This window comes from Zootermopsis nevadensis, unplaced genomic scaffold, assembly GCF_977971745.1.
Source record: "Zootermopsis nevadensis isolate Lab colony 2312 unplaced genomic scaffold, Znev_1.0 Znev_ptg000016l, whole genome shotgun sequence".
Taxonomy (NCBI): Eukaryota; Metazoa; Arthropoda; class Insecta; order Blattodea; family Termopsidae; genus Zootermopsis; species Zootermopsis nevadensis.
The window spans coordinates 6,527,613-6,549,005 of record NW_028259148.1 but is presented as its reverse complement, the minus strand read 5'-3'; the positions used below and the strand labels follow the sequence as shown (position 1 = coordinate 6,549,005).

General features: G+C 35.6%; 4 protein-coding genes across 10 annotated transcripts in view; 2 read left to right on the top strand and 2 right to left on the bottom strand.

The window, feature by feature from the left end:
- Positions 1-86: 86 nt before the first annotated feature.
- Positions 87-8,448, bottom strand: LOC110837517 (folate receptor gamma). Of its 4 annotated transcripts, none has more exons than XM_087349511.1 (5): positions 8,430-8,448; positions 7,385-7,537; positions 6,989-7,180; positions 4,926-5,141; positions 87-3,409 (listed from the first exon to the last, which is right to left on the bottom strand). In XM_087349511.1, the coding sequence occupies exons 2-5, from the start codon at positions 7,532-7,534 to the stop codon at positions 3,170-3,172; spliced, it is 798 nt and encodes a 265-aa protein (XP_087205637.1). In that variant the 5' UTR covers positions 7,535-7,537; positions 8,430-8,448; the 3' UTR covers positions 87-3,169. The 4 variants fall into 4 exon arrangements, with proteins under 4 accessions (XP_087205637.1, XP_087205636.1, XP_021935415.1 ...); XM_087349510.1 differs by lacking the exon at positions 8,430-8,448 and adding an exon at positions 8,276-8,415; XM_022079723.2 differs by lacking the exon at positions 8,430-8,448 and adding an exon at positions 7,700-7,864.
- Positions 8,449-8,599: 151 nt separating this feature from the next.
- Positions 8,600-13,310, top strand: LOC110837473 (protein MIS12 homolog). The gene is made up of 4 exons (XM_022079632.2): positions 8,600-8,793; positions 10,744-10,904; positions 11,424-11,561; positions 12,542-13,310. The coding sequence occupies exons 1-4, from the start codon at positions 8,706-8,708 to the stop codon at positions 12,803-12,805; spliced, it is 651 nt and encodes a 216-aa protein (XP_021935324.1). The 5' UTR covers positions 8,600-8,705; the 3' UTR covers positions 12,806-13,310.
- Positions 13,311-13,664: 354 nt separating this feature from the next.
- icln (chloride nucleotide-sensitive channel icln) lies at positions 13,665-18,327 on the bottom strand. Its single transcript, XM_022079633.2, has 5 exons — positions 17,898-18,327; positions 16,171-16,313; positions 15,340-15,507; positions 14,584-14,664; positions 13,665-13,934 (listed from the first exon to the last, which is right to left on the bottom strand). The coding sequence occupies exons 1-5, from the start codon at positions 18,014-18,016 to the stop codon at positions 13,843-13,845; spliced, it is 603 nt and encodes a 200-aa protein (XP_021935325.1). The 5' UTR covers positions 18,017-18,327; the 3' UTR covers positions 13,665-13,842.
- A 440-nt stretch (positions 18,328-18,767) lies between these two features.
- Acsl (Acyl-CoA synthetase long-chain) overlaps positions 18,768-21,393 on the top strand; it is a 32,348-nt gene continuing 29,722 nt past the window's right edge. Inside the window, exon 1 of one of the 4 annotated variants that reach the window (XM_022079626.2) lies at positions 18,768-18,920. The gene's annotated coding sequence lies outside the window, so the exon portion shown is untranslated. The remainder of the gene's footprint in view (positions 18,921-21,393) is intronic. The other 3 variants (XM_022079631.2, XM_022079627.2, XM_022079629.2) reach the window with 3 other exon arrangements.

The window sequence follows — 21,393 nt, the reverse complement described above, 5'->3', positions numbered from 1 at the left end:
ATTTCATGTAGTTGCATGTTATGGTGTTGTTAAACACTATTATTTGCTAGTTAGTTACCCAATACCCAAAGAGAACATAAGTCATCTCAAGATTAGTTAAAACAGTTTATTGAAGATATATACATTAGTCCCATAATGAACTTAAGGGTATTTTTCAACACACACCCTTCCTCATGATGTCTGGCCCTAAATGGCAATAAAATAAATCTGTGAAATGAAAACAGGCAGTGATCTTTATAATTGCCCTTCTGTCATGATAAATATCCCATTTTCTTTTTCCTCGCTTGACCATGGTCTCGTTTTATGGCCTCTATCACAGCTAAGCTGATCATTTTAATTTCACTTTAATTGGTAGGATTGTCTTTCTCTGTGCATCAGAAAGTGGACCTTATTCTGTGCTTGGAAGCATTTAAATCATACTCCCATGTCTGATGTTTATTTAGTTGGGTTTACCTGAATCAAAGAGCATAAATTTACAGATCTGTGATGTGGGACAGGTAATGTGTTGTGATAACATGGTCTCTGCTTTGTTGTCCTAAGACAATGTGGGAATTCATATGTAAAGTATTTTAGATGAATCCTTGCAAGTGTACAGAATATACTGAGCATCTGGCCTGACCTGATAAACTGTTCATTACAGTATGCACAAGAAGCTAAAAATTGAATGTCTACAACTTTCAGATTATAACTTGTAAAGATTAATTAAGAACATTCGTGGACAATTTGCTCTTCTGATGGAGTAATGTTTTCTGTATGTGGGACAAACATAATTACTGTGTATGTTGCAATGAAAATCCTCAGAAATTTACTGAAAATGACAATGAATAATGCGTGTAAGTGTGGTGAGTCAGTAATGAAGTGCATATTGAGGTTTACTGGAAAGATAAACTTGATGTCTACATTTTAAAATAAATAATTTATTTGCTACTCAGCAATGAAAGATATGTGCTGCTCTAATTTATTGCCATTTAGGGCCAGGTGCCCTCTATAAGCCAACTTAACAGTAGTTTAAATTTCAATTCTATTTTAATGAAGATCTCTTTGTACAGTGTATATCACTTTCTTAGCTGCAAAAATTAAAAACTTATGAATAAACAAAACATCAACATTTCCATTTTGTACATTTACATATCTGTTTATGCTAGCCTATATAAAAATGAGGACATAATAAAGGCACTTATCTGTCAGTTTGCAGAAATCCCACTTCCCATCATAAACATGAAGTGCATTTCCTTCTCTCAAACCCTTCTAAGCCCATGGCCTCATTTTAAGGCACAATTCAAATTCCTCAATTTCCTGTTTGTCCCAAAAATTCAGTCATATGCGAATTTATGGGGAACCTGCCTTTGTGTTCGTCAGGCAATCCAAAAAGGTATCTTGGTATCTTTGACATTATGTTCATTAAGGCTGAGCACCCATTCTTTACCGAAATTCATAACCTGTTTGCATCTAATTGATAATTCAAACCCTGAAGGAGAAACTATTGAATTCACTTAGCCCCCCAAAAATGAGAGTCCTGGTTGAGGGAAGATGAATAAATGGTTCATCAGCTGAAATCATTAATAAAATGTTAAATGAAAAAAATATGAAAACACTGAAAAATAATCCACAGTGGCTAACATACCATCACCATTTGACATTCAGCTTCTGAGTTATGTACCTCTGTGCAAATTAATTCTGAAATTCACTAAACCATTTACTGTGAAATGAATGTCAGTTTTGTTGGAATGTTTACACTTAATAATGAATGTAATCAGAACTTCAGCTATAGTCAACATAACAATTAGTTACTCCTACCTTCCATTCTCCACTGCACATTTGTCAAATATGCCTGAGATACGTGTTCCTACCCAACTGAGTCAGACAATTACATTCTTTTCCTTCCATTATCAAACAAAGTCCTTTCTGAAATTGGTGCCCAATTCAAATCAATGGCAGGGAGACATTTGTGACTGTGTAGTACACTAAAAACCTATAATAAAAAGAACACTATAAATGGATATACTCCATGCACTATTAAACTTCCCACAAACCATGGTTAAGCAATAAATTGAATTTATTTTCACCCAAACCAGGCAGTCATAAAAATGTAACTAATACTATGTGTAGTCTTGCTTGAGCAGATGCTGTTCAACCAATCTAGAAATAAAATTCAAAGATTTATCAGCATATTCACCACAACCTATTATTGCATCATATCCTTGAGCTAGTGCAATTCAGATCACATTTTCACTTCTTATTTCTCTTAAGATTCATTTTAATATTACTATCGCATGTATGTCTAGGACTTTTCCAGGTATACCTCTGATTGCCTAAGGCACTAAAACTACATAAAAGGATATAAAATTAATAAAAGCCCCAATAAAATTGTACCTCTACACCTTAAAAACACAGTAAAACCTCCAACTATATACTCTAGTGATTACTTCAAAATGAAACAAATTTATGAGACATTATTATCAATGTATTATCTTCATAGAAAAGTACTAACTAGTTAACAGGATATGAGATTCTCATGGCAGTGAGTATGAAGATATTATGCACTTGTTAAAAATAATTTGTATTGTTATGACGTGGTAAGACAATGTCTCTGTGGAACTGAAACTACAAATGGCCTCACTGTATATCCCCCAGATGACAAAATGAGTTAATATGGAACAGGTGGAATGACAGTGACAGAGAAAAACCAAAGGACTCAGAGAAAAACCTGTACCAGTGCCGTTTTGTCCATCACAAATCCCACATGGACAGCCCTGGAAGAAAACCCAGGCCTCCGTAGTAAGAAGCCAGCAACTAACAACCTGTACTATGGCACAGCCTCATTAAAACTAATTATCGATGTCAACCAATGCCACTAACAACATAAAAAAGTCAGTATGACAATCAGTCACCTGAAGATGGGAGTACAGTAACATTAGCAAAAATCTAACATACCCCAGTCACATGGTACCTGGATTTGCAGATGCATGATTTAACAACTGTAGGTGCTGAACCAACTGCTATTATAAGAAAAATGATTAAATATGGTCACATGCATTCATTAGGAGTATCAATAGACAGTATTTGTTACATGGGGGCAAACAGCCTCTATAAATGTGTCTCAAAGCAACCTAGATCTTTCTTCATTACATAGAGGTTTTACTGTATAAGTAGTAACTCAAACTCAGATCTAAACTGAACTAAGACTGCAGTATTTTTTCTGCTGTACAAATAGAGCCATAACAACTGCTGTCAAAATAAAATTTAAAGGAAGATTGTCCCTTCCTTTAACTCCTGATTTTCCCCACTCCATCAACTCTTTAACCTTTAGTATAGTAACATTATCATTGGGATTGCCTTTCTCTCCATCAAACCATATCTTCATACATGGCTGATTATCTGGGGTGTACTTCCAGGAATCATCCCACACCTGTGAAAGAAAACCAAACCGTAGTATACAAGATAATTTTTGATTTGCCAGTTTCAGCAGTATGTAAATATTCATCGAATGAATGAGTGTATATACTAGTTTAGGAATTGTCAACCTTTTAAGACTTGGGGACACATTCATCATTCTCATAAACTTGTGGGCTCCCAGGTCAGGAAAATTTATTAAAAATGCTAGAAACTAAAATTGTTGTGAACAGATTCAGATATTGCTCAATAGTTTCATTACCAGAGTCAGTTATTTTGTGTTATTTCTATTAACACGCATCTCCCCTAAAGATTATCAGTATTTCTCATAGTGATCGCTATTGCCAAATGCTGATGACTTTGACATAGCAAGTTTCCAGATATCAGGTAGCTATTTTTCATCACACAGCCAGACATATTATAAGAAATGTATGTGGGTGACATAAAACAGCAGACTGTGGGGTTAGCACCTGGCTTAATTCCATATGAAAACTACACTTTACATAATTTGCATTCAGATCTACATTTTCAACATTAATACAACATCATCGATATTGTTTTGTTACTGCCAGCTTATCACTGATTAACTGTATTTTCTGTACAAAAACATCCAGTCCCTTAAAGATTTATATCCCCCCACCCCTACAAATAAATTTAAAATCTTGCAATGAAATATTATTTCATTCCCAACTAACCTTTTATCTATAAAAATTAAAACTGTACATGTTGATGTAACAGTAACACTCATAAGACCTGTATTCAGGTGGAATCCAGCATGAATCCTGGTTAGATTATTAACTATCCTGTACAAGGTATTTATGGTCTTCCACAGTTATTCCAGGCAAATGCTGGGATGATACTATAAAATATGCTAAGATCTCCTTTCAAACCCATATAATCACCATTCATGACCATCTTTGTTATCACATTAAGTAAACCAAGGATCAATCAGTGTAAATAAAATCCATGAGGGGTTAACAAATATTGAACCAGTTCACCATTTACACAAAAATTGTATTCACAAGGCATTTCATTCACTAGAGAAACTGTCAGCAAACACCTGACTGTAACCTGCACTGCAGAGGCTAGTCAATACTATCAACAGCTCTAGCATCTTACAGATGTTGAAACAGTCAAAATGAAACAAAGCTACAGATTGTTCACAGAGTGATGAATAAAAACAACAACAGAACTGATTTTCACTCTAATTTTATTCCCATATCCTGATGTTCAAACATAGCAGTATTTGATTAACAAAGGCCTCCACATCCATGCCAGTTAGAAATTTACCATTCAAATCAGGAGAGAATATTAACAAAAACATGAAGATTTTTCATTCATCAGCCTTGATTTTTCACTTGCTGTGGTTGGTCAGATGTGGTTTTGTTGGGTCCTGCATATCACATAAAGTGTTTAGCTGCTGATTTCAATGCAGTTCAAGACTTATGGTAAGGTATTCTATATTCCAAATTGTACATGTTTCTTTCAACCACACAAAAAATACTTACCTTCAAACAAAACAGGCACAGTACCTTTTCACAGAAGTTCTCAGCTGTACCAAAGATCTCTTTGAAGGTTTTGCACTCCAATCCTTTTTTGCAATGGTTGCCCTGCTTGTTCCATACCAAATTCCTGACCCAATTGTCTGTGCATGTGTAGTCATCAACACATGCAGAAAACCAAGCAATGCATTCACTTTCGCACAGTGGCACTTGGTAGAAACGTTCATTGCGGATTTTCATAGAAACCTGCATTCACAATAATGAAATCCATAATAATAATATGACTGTACTACAAATTCGCTTTAACATAACAACTGATTACCTGGGTTCCCACCCCACCTCATTCTCATATACTTTTATGAAAATCAGTATTAAAAATAACAAATTCCTTGCAGCAAAGTCCATCTTGAGAATTTGATGGTTGCTCAGAAATTCCAAACTTTTCATGGATCCTGAAGCTTCAATACCATGTTCACAAAAACCTATCATGAGCCAGATGGATCCAGTCCATATACCGGGTCTACACTTTATGAGGCTACGGTCGTGCTTGCATTGCGTGGTCGGCCGGCGCTCTGTTGATGTGGGCAGGAGTTGTGCACGTTCTTCCGGTGGGTGACCGGCGAATCAGTTTCAGTGCCCATAGTAACAGCGAACTACGAATATTTCTCTTCACTAATACATGTTATTACATTAATTGTTCTTACCTTAAATCACAAAGGATGTTCAAAGTGACTTACTTGTGCTTGCAGGCAACTTCACATCTCGTTAACATGTTTCGAAATACTCGACGAAGCTCTTCTTGGGAAATTGCTGAATATTTTCTTTAAGTGCTTCTGCAGTAAGCGGATAAATTGTGAACATTATGTAAATTTAATAGTTAGACCCTTTTTCCAAGAAATGACCGATGAAGAAAAGACTTACGGTTTATTCATGCAAGACAATGCTACAGCTCACACAGCTGATCGGTCGAAGTTAGCATTAAGAGAAGTGCTTGATGAACAAGTTATCGATCAGTGGCCTCCGCGTTCCCCAGACTTAAACCCATGCGATTTTTACCTGTGGGGCATGCTGAAGAACAAAGTTTATGTAAACAATCCGCACACTGCAGAAGCACTTAAATAAAATATTTGACAATTGATTTTGGAAATTTCCCAAGAAGAGCATTTCTCATTTACCCATGCATGTTACAGTCCTAACTTCCTCACCCTCCTTGATTTACTGTCCCAACATTTGGTGAAGAGTGAAAATCTTGTAATTTTCTCCAGCTTCCTGTTGTTTCTCCCATCTTAGATTCAAATACTATCCTCAGCACTTTGTTCTTAAACACCTTCAATATGTGTTCTTCTCTTATGATGAGAGAACATATTTCACAAAGATGACTGTCTTCTGGGTTGTTGAACTGTATAGTCTGGTAGACATTTACTGGCATTTCAGAGGTGATTGCTGCCTCCATCATCAGGGCAATCTGATGATGGAGGCAGCAATGACCTCTGACTCACTGATAAACTTCTACCAAAATACAAAATACAACAACCCAGAAGACAGTCATCTTCATACCTGCCACAGTGAGAACCTCAAATCTTAACATATTTCATGCCCATATAAAACAACAGGTGAAATTAGAGTTTTGTACACTTCAAGTCTTAAGGTTTTTAGACAAAACACAATGAAACAAAATAATTCTGAATGATAGCAAGCATTTTTCTAATTAAACCTACTCTTAATTTTACCATGATTATAATCTATACTTGTTAATGTCATTCCCAAGCAGAAAACTAGATACAAAAGGAAGGAATACCTGAAAGATGAAATGAATGCCCTTAAACAGACAGCAAGAGCAAAATTATTAAAGGTTTGTATACAGGTATAAATAAATTTAATAAGGGCTACTGATGTACATAATACACAGCATACACTGTATTTCTTGGAGTATAAGATGTATTTATTTCCTTAAAAATACTGCCTAAAATTTGTGTCTAGTAGTCAAAAGGTAATATATAGCATATATTTTACAAAAATGTATATAGCAATTCTAGGTTTGTCTTTTCTGCAGCACATCTTAGAGTCCAGAAAATGCAGCAAATATTACCTACTTGTACAGTCCACGGTCCAATGTTCGGCGAACATTCATAAAAACACAAATCCTGTCTGAAATGTCTTCTACAATTTTCAGACATGTTCTTTTTGTGGCTGCAATGGTCATAGCTGAAGTTATACAAGTTAGAGAGATGAGCATTTCTAGTTGTATTGTGTGTGCAGCAAGAGCGATTCTTCCATGGTGTGCACTAGAAGATGACCACAAAAATGGGCTACATTTATTGCAAAAAGAAGTTTTATTGCAATTCAAACAAACCAAAGTTTGTATTAACCAATCTCAGATGAAAATGTTCAGTGATTTTCAAACAACTGACATCTGGTAATGCTAATGATGCTAAGCCACAATATGACCAGCATTTTATGTTCACTGACCCTAGTAATCTGACACCAACCTGTTCAAAGAGTTCATCCTCAGGTCCTGGTCTGCTCTTATGATGCATTCCATCCAAACACCAATTCAAGAGCTGATCTGGATCATTAGATAACTGACTCAGTATCAACGGAAAGACAGAAAAAAGGCAGAGAATACTGATACAGTTCATTATCTGAAATTAAACACATTCCTCAAAGAAAAAACACACAACTTCAACAAACTTACAAGACAAGAAATCATAAGAAGAATTAATACGTACTGTACTCCAAATCCCAAGTAAATCCCGAAGCTTATGTTATTCCGTACCAACACAAACAAGCTTTAGTAAACTCACCAAGTCACTCCAATAAGACATAAGTACAAAGTAAACAACTGAATCGTACGAAATGTATAAATAAAAGATTAACAAACACGACCGACAATAAAGATCTAAATAACACGATTCTCCTTGAACACAGACTTTGAACTCATACGGTTTGAATTGGAGCGTGCAAATCCGGATTCGAAAGTCGAATGATTTCTCGAATTAATTCATAAATTGACGATAATCAAACTTGGTGTTGACTGCCAATTTATAAACTGTGGTGACCACGGTTTTCAAAAACTAGTCCCGAAATTCATATGAATGATACATTTCATGGATCCAAAAGGTAGAAAGATTAAGGATATGTAAAAAGTAAATTGTCCAAAACTTACGGATGAGTACACCTGTAAATATTGATTAAGTTTAAAAACCAATTTAGTAGGTTCCATACTGTATCTGTATTTGTAAATGATAATTAATAAATAATACTAATAATATCAGAAAGGAGTGTACTATACAGGTATCAAGTTATTTAATAATCTTCCACCAACAATTAAAAGTCTAAATTATGATATAAAGGTATTCAAGCCTGCATTGAAAGATTACCTCTTTACTCACTCCTATCCTGTAGATGATTTCATCTCTGCTGAAAATGTTTAAGCTTTATATCCATAATCTACATATATGTAAAGCAAGTTTTGTATTCATATTTAAAATTCTCAGGTTTATGTATATTAATTCGTAAAATTATTTTTCATACTTGTATTGCAGAATCTGAAATTTATGTACATTGATATGTGAAACACGTTCTTGTACTTGTGTTGAAAGTTCTGAAGTGTATGTATATTGTATGAAATGACATGTTCTATATCCTTTGGTTGAGTCCTAAGAAGGATCTATGGAATGTAAATAAACTCTACTCTACTCTACTCTGCTCTAGGTGGCAGAACATAAAGTTACCAAATCTGTAGATCTCAGTATTATCTATGATTGTCATTGCTAGGAATTTTCTATCTGTGATCGCTAGTTTGGGAAAATGGACTTGGTAGCAACAGAAGATTGTACAAAGGAGACTTACGAACTGCAGTTTTTTGGATTCAGCTCACGGACAGTCTGCAATTACGGTATCTCTACCTCCAGAAAATGGGGGCTGTATAACCACTTTACTTTTGTTAATACTTTTAGGCGGTTTTTCGAATCCGCTTTGGCTGCATAATGTTAAGTTACTAACAAATCGTAATTTGACACTTCTGTTAAAAGTATCTTTCGTAAGATACTGTATGAGGAGTAAAGCTGTGAGGATCGGCATTTATTCCTGGAGTAACCGTAATGTTAATTTACAAAGGGAAAGTAGTTGAAGAAAGTAAATAACATTTTGACTAGATTTGCAATCTCCTTGAAGTGGAACATGAAGTTAGAGAGGTGACAAATTTTGTGTTACAGAACTGGCATGACTTTTCTGTCAAAGCCCACATTGACTACGTCATCTGGACTTAATACCGTTTACACTGTAAACGTTTACTGGTTTCAGGCAGTTGTTTCCATTAAGAATTCCTAATGTCATTTATCCTGTATTCAGGAGCATTAACTGGAAATTTGATCCCCTGTTTTCTTACATGTTGTATTTATGATGTTTTGACAAAGTGACCAAGAGACTTCTGTAGTTATTTGACTTGTCTGATGAAGTGAGGCATGGGGAAACTTCACATGCCATGTGATGTAAACAGACAGAATTTACAAAACATGTAGGTAGGAAAGTGATTTCATAGGACACATAATAGTGGTGAGACTTTCTTGACAAGACTGTACATACTGCTTCTCCTTGTCTTCTCTCAAGAGCGCAAGTACTGTATGCGAGAGTTAAGCGAAACCCTGTGGTGTATGTGGCTTGAGAAGTCACTTGCTGCACTACTAGCAGACCCAAAAACATTCAGCTTGTTCTAATTTGATGTTAACTCTTGTGTACAGTAAAAAGTAAAAGTAAAGTTTGTTTCACTATATGCCATGTAGGCGTTTGGGGTGAGTGGAGATATAGCTCCTCTCTTTCTTGACCTCGGCACTAGATGGGGGTGAGTGGTCAGCATCACTCCCTGGCCGGCTTTACCCCCAGGAAAGGACCCCGGTACCCATTGTAGAGGAGGCTGGGTGGGCCCCAGAGCCGGTCTGGACGCAGAGGCTAGAGGAAAAATCCTCTGCCCCCGTCGGGGATCAAATCCCGGTCGTCCAGCCCGTAGCTAGTCACTATAGTGACTGAGCTATCCCGGCTCAATCTTGTGTACAGTACCAATTATAAATACTAACCCAGTTAAGGAAATGTGCACTCACAGCTCAGGCAGGTTACCCTAACAAAGTTAAAACAAACATTTTTGCTCCACTTTGCCCCCTCCTCCCATATTTTTGTATTGAAATCCTAATGTGACAGGTTAGGTTTATTTAGTTTAATGTAACTTACCTTTATTTATTTTAATGTATTTTATGTAATGTTTGTGCTCATTCTAGTAAGCTTGAATTAAAGATACCCAAGTACATGGCCATTCTAACTAACTCCATGGTAGCAGAACCTGCAGGTCCAACACCAAAACCTGCCACCGGCCATGATCCTGAACAATTTACATCCATTCATCCTCACAGCCTACCTCCCTATGATCCAGTTTGATATTATTCTCCCATCTCCTTCTTGGTCATTTTCCTATCAAAACTCTGTATGAACCTCTTGCCCCTCCATGCCCATCAAAACCTCCTTGATTTCACTATTCTCACTATACTAGGTGACCTGTAGAATTCACGCAGCTCCTTGTTATGCAGTATTGTAAATTATCCACTTATTTCATCCTTCCTAGGTCCAGATATCTTCCTGAGCACCCTTTTTTCAAACACTTGTAATCTGCTTTCTTCCTTCTTCTTAATTAACCAAACAAGTTTCTTTGGCATGGTCATTCTATTCAAATATTATTCCTTTATTTTAATTTCCACTGTCTGTGCTATGATTCTTCATGATATTAGATGTATTATTTTACAGAGTTTCATTACTATCCTTTAATATCTTGATATAGGCCTGTGTTCTGATTTTTCAGTAAGCAGTATTGCTGTTGAGAAAATTCAAGAAGCAACAGAATTATTGCAAGAATGTCTCTTAGAAAAGTTACCAGGAAAAGAAGTGGCTGTACGGTCGGCAACAACACAGTTCTTAAAGGAAAGCATCAATGCAGCAGTTCAACAATTGAAACATTTACCAGTATGAAATGATTAGCCATCCATGTTTTACTTTAAACCAGCTGATATTATAAACCTTTTTTTCCCTTGGGTTTTAGTTCCATAAATATGAGGAATACTTAACATTATTAGATAACACAAAACAGAAAAGAGAGAAATATATATAAAAAGCCTATAAATTGTGTTAATTCAAATAAGGGATGGTCATTGTGGTTTGAGACCAGATTAGGAATGTATCACCAATATTGTTTAATGTTATGAATTAAATCTGTTATAAAATCAAATATAACAGTTTGAGCTACTGACAGTGTTGTTAAATAAACCACAAACAAACATGGAAAATGTGAAAATTTTGTTAAGGTAAACCTTTGGGTTCCATGAAAGTTGAGGAATTTCTTGAAGAAGTTAGTAACAAACACACTTCTCAAGAAGGATGTTTGCTCCATGAAGTTAATTAGAGATCTGATATACAAACATTAACATTTTACATGCTAGTTCAGCAGCCTTTCCTGAACTAAGGATGTTCTATCATACATTACAGCTGGCAGTAGACGAGTTCTTTGCTATACCATCGTTTGTTCTGCTACCAGAAGATTTACCACAGATTACACAGTATACCAAAGAAGATGAGCAGCAGATTGACAAAGAAATCAAACAGCTTGATACTAGAGCAAAGAGGGTATGTAGTAACACAGTCAAACTCAAAAAAACCTATATATTTTCTTTAATTTATGTCTTGACCATTATGAAGATCCTCCCAATACTCACCGAGACCTGTATGTACATGATTGCTAGGGTATTTCAAGAAAGATGATGTGAAGAATAATGAAAACATTACTTGCATAATTTGAGATTTCATACAAAGATATTTAAATTACAGTAATTATAGTTCATAAATAAATTCAGAGTTAATATTCATATCCAGTGAAATGGATATAACTGTATGAGAAAGACTAAAGCAGCTTCTGGCTGGCCTGAAGGCTAAGGTGGTAGTCCAATCACCACCACACTAGAGTGCTGGAGACTAGACTAATAACCCACACAATTTAAAATTTAAATATTAAAGAAACAAAACAAAGAGCTGAGCTGAACTGATCCTATGCCTACATAGAACCATTGCTTCAATATATTATCAGAATTACTTACTGCCAATCAAAATCTCATAATCTTCTGCCAACAAGCCATTACCTACCTTGGAAAACAATTTTGCACGCAAGTGTGTTCTTGAGGATGAACATCACCAAAATGCACAACACAAATCACTGTTAATGTAATAGAAAGTTCTAGCAGCTTTTGCAAGGCGGGGCCAGACTCCTGATTAAAAAATTTTCCTAAGCAGTCAGGGTTTTTTTATATAATAATAAGAGAATTTTAGGGTACATTTATAATTAAATCTGTTAGATACATTTATCTGCAGAAACATGGGCATTGCTTAGGATTCCATGCACTGTAATTATCAGACAAAGATGAGCTTTCAGTCAAAGAATTTCTGTGGTTCAAAATGTAACTAGCTGTAGTATTCCTTTTAAGAATACCAAGCAAAGGAGCTAAGGGTTAAGATTTTCTGTTAGGTGGACACTGGCTGTGCTATACCAAGTTGCTTTCCATGACACATGGTTTCTAAATTACCAGGAAGTTATATTAAACTTTCTTTTCCAGGCATGTTTCATGGTAGCATGTTTGAAGAAGGAAATTGAAGTTCAGCAGCAGGTGAACAGAATGGAATCAGAGCTAAAGGAATTGGAGGAACTTTATCGTGAAGATGAAAAAGATGAATTATTATCACATGATCTACATTCCAAAATTAGTAAAATCGTGGAATTCACAAAAACCATAAAAAGTTATGAGAAAACATGCTTTGAATTCCCACAGCAGACACATGATGAAGAGAGTGATATTGCAGATAGATTTCAGAAGTTATAACATGTATGGAAGTTACAGAAAATAGGTATTTTTTATATTCAGGTATTTATGATCTTTATTTGCCAATCTTCCTCTTTTCCCACACAAGTAAGAATGGTGGCCAGATAATGATTCAAGGCATTTGTATCATTAATACTGAAAACACAGTGGAGCTGTTTTTGGAAAATTGTGTGATGTTATCACACTGTTAAACAAACCTTAAATTTTTTTGTCTGCCTAGTAAGACTGCACATTTCTCATAGGATTTTACCTGCAGAATATGAAAATTAAACCAAAATTTTTCATTTCATCACCCACTATTTTTAGAAGTGTAATGATAATGATAATTTGTACCTTTCAATTAAAAACTGCAGAGACCTGGGACGAACGAAGCCTTGATGGAAGGACCAGGCCATACGGCCTAAACCCTAAATAGTTAATCATCATGATGACAATTAAAAACTGTATTGGATGCTTTAGGGCAAACAAGACTTGAAGTGATTAAATATGCAAATTTTGATTGTGATTTTAGCTGCTATATCGTCTACAAGTGTATTTTGCCACGAGATAAGTAATTTCCAACAGTCACAAAATCAGATTATCTAATTTTTCTATATCAATATTTGCATCATTTTAAAGAGTAATAGGTATCATTAGTAAGTAGGATTTGAGGTCTTCACAGCAGTGAGTCTGAAGATGGCTGGCTTCTGGGTTGTTCTGCCGTGTAGTCTGGTAGAAGTTTACCGAAGTTTCAGAGGTCTTTCCTGGGTGCATGAAGGAGCCAGCAGCAGTCTAAGTGCCTGGACAACTGAAGTTGTCCCTCTTAGTTTAATGCCAACACCAGTACTCAGCACTTTATGCAAGCCACTTCCAGTAAACATTCAATTTGTATAAATGTTTATTTCTTAAGTTTAAAGATACAGTAGCATACTGTCAGAATTTCAGCTGCTGCAGCATGAAAATAATTTTGTTCCTAAATTATATGTTTACAGTCTTTTATGTTACTTTCAAACACTTTGCTTTAGTAGTGTAACAGTGTCCTGTGCTGTATGTATGTATTAATCATCTGCATCTTCAAACTGGCCAGTATCCATTTCCATTGGTTCATCTTCGGCATCATTGCCATTTGCAGTTACTTCATAACTGTTGTCTGTTGGAAAACCAGAAACATTTTATAGCAGAAAGGTACACATGATTTAAGTAAAAGCAATCAAGAAACCATTCACAACAATGCATATTCATTACTTCACAAATTGTGAGTATATACAATGTTACTGAAATATGTGCCACTGTTTCACATAGTCAGAAAGTTTTGTGGTCAGAAAACAGTGGAGAAGCAAGTCAAGATGGTGACCATAGTTGGGCAAGAATAGTGACAGAGTACTGTGCACACCTGTCTTTAGAGAATACATTCATGCATATTATGGTACCTGGCACAGACTTTCGGTAAAAATAAGCTTGGTATTCATGTACAAGTCTTATCCAGCATCCAGACATCCAAGAGGATTAAAACCCTGGCTGTTTTTTTAAACAGGAACATAAAGCAGTAATGAACAAGTAGTTTGCTAGCTGGTCACTTTGAATAGTGCACAGCCCTCCTTAGTTCAAATATACACTTGTTTTCTCAGTGATAGTTATTTACCAATTTTTTTTAAAACAAAGACGTCTAAAAGGCCAGTAGGAGGAAGTCCACTAGCTAGTGGGAGAGCTAAAACAAATAATTTTGTTCAGGCAGGCCTGAAAACAGTGGAAGACTTTAACCAAGTACATAATCAAAACACCCAAAATAATTTCCTTACTGTGACTAACAACTGATGCATCTCCTTCGCCCAAATGGTATTCTCCTTCTTCATCATCAGCATCCTCAAAGATTTCCTCATCTGTAAAAAAAAGCATTAATATTATCTTATGTCATCATCTGGGTCATTCCATGTCAAAGACACAAAAATGTGGCTCAAATGAGATGCCACACACTGAGGTTCATTAGATCAGTGTCAGGGTCACCAAGGTTGATATTTAACCTTGAATTCCTAAAAATTTGTACCTTCATTTTAAAAAATTCATTTCATGCGTCATTTGATGTCCTAGCTATGCTCCAGATTTAAATCTGAGTCTGCCTTCTGATCAGGAGTTATAAACTAGATTGTGCAGACAAGTTTGAAGCGGCATGTACATGCCCTTCCTCATTTTTGAGAGCAATACTGCTTCAGCCTTTCTGCAAGTAGCATGTGCTAATATTTCTTTTAAACAAATGCCTGCACTTTTTAAAGTAATTATCAGTCCATGCCTCTTCTAACTGCTATTGACCAATGTAATCTGTAAAAGAAGTTGGGATGGATTTCAGACTGAAATTTTCCGTCCACTGCAATCCTCTGGAAGAGTGGGACAAAACACATACAGGAAAATCTGAGGAACATCTTACCACAGATGACTGGTGTTTTTCCTCTCTTAACAAGCAAGAACAAAGTAAACGTTGCTGTCCACTGTTGATGGAGTACAGCATGATAACCTCATTATCAAAAGAAGTTATGGATCATGAACTAGTAAATACAAACCCTCAGAAAAACTGTCTTGAGGATCTGGATGCAATGACTGACATTCACTCATGGCATGAAACATGGCATCCAGCATTCCCTTATCGTCTGGAACAAATCGCATTTCTGTCATATCTTGCACTCCCACTTCTGAATCCTCATCTCCAGAACTACTATGCAGCTGATTATCTGGTAAAGAAAAACCAAACCTTTCAAGATTATCTTTCTTTAAAGTATGCCTGTCAATAAACCAACACTTGATACAGCAATCATTAGATAACCTAAGAATCAACTGATTGTGTATTTTGGCTATTAGCCGTAGACAGTGAACAGCTATTTGAATAAAAATTTCCTTGCATATTTTCCATCTTCTACGAAATAGAATAGAAAAACGACGTTCGGAGATGGGGCTCCATCTTCATCTTCAGGTGCCTACTCAGTTGGGCCCAATAGATAGAGCTAATCCCTATCTCCGGACAAAGTAAAAAATTGAAAGTCATTTTTCTATTTTATTTCTTAGACAATGGAAAATATCCAAGAAAATTTTTATTCAGATGACTCACCATCGTCACAAACTTTTAGATTTAAGTGAACAGTTAGTTTCATGCTCTAAGCTGGTCATGTGACCAATAACTGCCTTTGCCAACTTGCCCTCTACAGCACTTTTCATTTAGTTATGCATATACATAGATTAGCTTGATACTTGATACTTTGAACATAATAAATCATCAAAATGGCTTAAATCTGAATGGCCTAAATCAAGTATTTGTACATTATCAGGAAGGAATACAAATGCTGAACCTCAATTCCATCTATGTCTATTATCACAGAGTTAATCACTTTAATTCCTACCTGGATCTATTTCTGAATCTACCAAGACATACAGACATTCAGAAGGATATGCTTGAAGATCACGAGAAACTGCATGAAGGGCAATATGCGGATATTCCAATGAGAATCCCTGTCCTGAAGAACTGTTGACCCAGGACAAACGGCTGTAACAAACACAAAAGTGTAAATAGATTTCATTTAAATCAGTTGCTAATGACCACACATGTCTGCAATTAAATTTTAGTATTATTTAGTTATTAAACCAAACATAAATCATTCTAACCTGCCAGTGAAGTATGCTTTTACTATTGGGGGGGGGGGGGGGGGGGGCTACACCTAACAAACTTCAGTGGAATTTGTACCTAATGCAACTGGACACCATACTGCAAACATTAACATAACAACTGTACTGTTGAATAACTACTGCAGAGAGGAATCTTAAAAGAGACAACTCAAGGCAGATTAATTCATACTTCCCAAGTTTTTATCATATTTTCTTACATCCTTTAATATGTCATTCTTTTGAAATGTTCAAACCATTTCTGTTGTATCATCTTAAGCTTTCACTAAGTATAGTGAATTATCCTTGGGCTACCAGCCATGTCTGATGGTATAATGGAGGAAACACCAACGTTTCGAGAACAATCTTCGTCCTAGTCCTAGGGGTACCGAATTACCATTAAACCACCTGACACGGCTGCTAGCTCTAGAAGAATACATTACATTTCTGTTTACTACATTTTCTTACGGTACATGAACGTATCATTGCTCTGATAAGTTAAGGACAGACACTAAGAGCGTGCTAAAAGAAAGTGTAATTACGGATCTTTCGTACAGGCAACAGGCAGTTCTCGTGGACTAGCATTACATTTTAAATTATACAACTAACCTGCTACCCGGAAGTTAGTTTATAGAGTAGAGTTTATTTACATTCCATAGATCCTTCTTAGGACTCAACCAAAGGATGTAGAACATGTCATTTCATACAATATACATACACTTCACAACTTTCAACACAAGTACAAGAACGTATTTCATATATCAATGTACATAAATTTCAGATTCTGCAATACAAGTATGAAAAATAATTTTACAAATTAATATACATAAACCTGAGAATTTTAAATATAAATACAAAACTTGCTTTACATATACGTAGATTATGGATATAAAGCTTAAACATTTTCAGCAGAGATGAAGTCATCTACAGAATAGAAGGAGTGAGTAAAGAGGTAATCTTTCAATGCAGGCTTGAATACCTTTATATCATAATTTAGACTTTTAATTGTTGGTGGAAGATTATTAAACAACTTGATACCTTTATAGTACACTCCTTTCTGATATTTAGTAAAGTTAGCATTTGGCACATATAGATCATGTTTACGTCTTGTATTTAAATTATGTACATCTGTATTTCTTTTAAATTTATCCATGTTTTCCACCACAAATGATAGCAAGCAGAGTATAAATTCACTTGCAAGTGGAAGTATATTAAATTTACGAAATAATTTTCTACAAGATACCCTGCTTTTGACACCAGCCATTATTCTAATTATTTTCTTTTGCATGTAAAAAACTTTATTACTGTCTGTTGAATTTCCCCAAAAGATTAATCCATATGACAATACAGAGTGAAAGTATGCAAAGTAAACTAGCTTTAAAGTATCTATTGTCATGAGTGGTACGACTGTTCTCATGGCAAAGCATGCAGAGCTTAATTTGGGAATAATATACTCAATACGACTAACCTTTCTGTAATAAACAGTGTGCCTATTCCAATCTCTCTGTCATTAATATGAACAGTTGTGGAGGGCTGTTCATGCTTGATACCGTCCGCTGGAGGTGGAAAATTACTGAGAACTACCATTTCACGAGAAGTTTATTTTTGAGTTACACTCAACTAAATAGTTTGGAACTACTTATATTAAATACACAACACAATGGATAAACACTTCAGCTGACAATTAAGTAATATAATCTCCGGTCATTAAAACACTACCAGTAAATTTCCGAACATTCTCATTAGTACACCACTCTACCGGACATCAACATCTAAGTTGTGACGCCATGTTTATCATGTGCACAGAGTACCCACATAAATTGATGTTTAGTAAATCAGATGCTAACATACACTGGTAGTCCTGCCCTGGGGACAGTTTGCAGAATATTCATTTTGAAGCCTTGGATTACTTTTGGTTCAGAATGTAAAATGTGCTTTCTACATTATAATGGTAACCACATGTTTTAAAACTATATTGTTCTGAACGGTGACACACGAAGCTTTCTGAATTCACAACATTCCTAGTTTTGAATATAGGCTTGGTTTAAATGATGCATTACACGTACCGTCTCAAATTTGTTAAATTTTTAAATTATCTTTTTGTATTTAATTTAGATCGTGAATTGTATATTTTTTATGGAATCTTGATGACAGTAGTTGTTTCTAATGCTCTGAGAATATAAGTGTATGCTTTTCTTTGGTTGTCTTCTGTTTCCCTTAGTTTAAACTTCTGCGCCATGTACGCATGCTCATATCGATATTAAAAAATACATGGATACTTCACGGACTACGTAGTTCATTGATCGCCGGTACCGCCGAACGCTGTTCCTGTGTTACATGCATGCCCACGTCAGCAATCACGCCACTACCCTCCCACTGACGTTCTCGTTTCTGATTGGCGAATTGTTGTTATACGAAAATACGACAGAAGCGCCAGGGTAACATGTTTTGTGGACATCTGTAGCGGTGTGTGCTCGGAATTGTTACTTGGGTAAGAAGTTTTTAAGTTGTAGTTAGTTTTTTTAATTGTAAGTGTGCGTTAAAGTAGTAACACTGTGTCTTGGTCTTTGTTGTTGTTTTTATTTGTTGTTACCATTGTGTGAGCCTACAATGCCATTGTTCCTGGAGCCATTTGACATTTGTTTTGAATGACAGTTTGCAATATACAATTATTCCATGATTTGTATGTAACATAACATGTTCTCGAAGGTATTTTTCATATTACTGGGAAGAATTTGTATGTCTCAGAATATCTGGGTCTGACAGAGTGGAATTATAGGACGATGGATAAAACCTTATAGTGAGGAAGGAGCTTCATAATTTATATTTGGCTTGGGCCTTTGAAGGATCTGTGGAAAGTAAATAAATTATATTCTATTTTGTTCTAGTCTTGGGAGGCTTGTGCCCATATAATATTAAGATAAAGTTAAAGGAATGGACTTTGAGGATGTGGACTGGATTTATCTTTGTTCAAGCATCATCTAATGGCTCGCCGTTGTAAACATACTAATATATGAAGATGGCTGTCTTCTGAGTTGTTGTGTTATGTATTCTGATTGAAGTTTACCAGGGTTTGAGAGTTCCTTGCTGCCTCTGTCATCAGAGTGATTAGTGAGCCACATGTGAGGAAGGACCACTGGAATGTTGGTAAACTTTAACCAGACTAAATAGCTCTAGAACCCAGAAGACAGTCATCTTCATACTTACTGCTTTCAGAACCTTAAATCCTACATAGTAATAAACCTTCAGTGCAGTTAAAGGTGAATTTCATGACTAGATGAGTGACTTATCTTTGCAAGGAGTGCTGTGCTCCATGGAATGAATTTGAATATTTTATCTTTGACCAGATTTCTCATTTATTGGAGTCATACTTCTTTAGCGCACTTTTAAGTAAAAAGAATAACAAGGTTAGTGGGTTGTTTTGTATCAGTCTTGCTAGATGGAGTGCATTTCCTGTTCACAGAATAGAATTTATTTACATCTCATTGGTCCTCCATAGTATAAAGCCAAGGATGTCATAATCTGAATACAGTACTTTATAAAACTATAATACTTAACCAGTGCAAACATAAATACATAATTGTTACAGCTGTTTACATAAGTATTTACAGCATTTAAAATTTTCAATTTAATTAAATTCTTCTATAGAGCAGAAGGAGTGAGATGGGTTATTTTTCAGGGCTGATTTAAAAACTTATATGGGATTATGATTTAAATTTCTAGTGTTAGATGGTAGAGCATTGAATAACTTTAATCCTACATGGTAAGCACTTTTATAATAACTGGTGAGGTTGGAATTTGGCATATGGAGGCCCTGTTTGTGCCATGTGTTCTTGTTTTGTATGTTTGAATCTGTTTGAACTTTGTGTAGTCTGAGGAAGTTGTGTTGGTTGACACTGAAGTTGGTATAATACTGGTTCCTAGGTTGATTTTAGTTAGCTGCTTAGGGATTTTCTTACAATAGTATGTTTGGAATATTATAAATCCTATTTTACTACCTTCAGCTGAAAAGTACTTGCTGCATTTTTTATTTTGGACACAAACTTCCAACTGTATTGTGAATAGTAATTCTATCTAACATGACTGAATGCCGAACATAATTTATTTTGTCTGAAAACCATAAAAGAGGGCTGTTTTATGGCAATAAATACCTGAAATGTGCCTGAAGGTTCTAGTTTATGGCACAGTGATAATTTTGAATTGACAAGGGCTCAGAACAGGATGGACTGAGAAAAGTATGTAATGGGTTTGAATGGTGTAGACCTGAGCTCTGAACTTGGAGGTTATGTTTTTGATTTCTCAGAATTGATTCATATGAACAGGAGATGATAATATTAACAATTTACAGGAATGGGGTGTGAGGATGTGAACTGGATTCATCAGGTTTAGGTAGTGGTCCAGTGGCAGGCTCATGTGAATACTAATGAACCTTTGGGATCTATAAAATGCAGAGAATTTGACTAGCTGAGTGACTGTTAGCTTTGCCCCCATGAAGTTCTTAAGCTGGTTTCCAAATATAATGATTGTTCTTCTTCTGAACCAGTGGCTAATTTTGTGAAGCAGTATGTATATGAAGGCTGTGTCACACTTGCAAGATCACCCACTCCAAATCATACTCACCCCTCTCTTGAACAGTACAATTTCTGACTGAACTAGAAGTTGTAGTTTAAACATCTCTATTGAGTACTTCAGAAACGTTTTTTGGTTTAAAGAATAGAAATACAAACAATCCTCCAGAATGATTAAATTTGTGGTTGCTTATTTTTAGGGGGTCCTACCCGACATTTGCATGGAGAGACCGAAGAAAATGACGTAAATCTGAATCAGGATAGTCTGCCTCCGGGCGAAGAATTTAAAATGGGCTCTTGAACAAAAACCAGAATGATGAAAACTCGTAAAGCCCAACCAGTCCAGCAGAAATACGGTCGATTCTAGTCACAAAGTTTTCTATTTTCAGGGCAGGG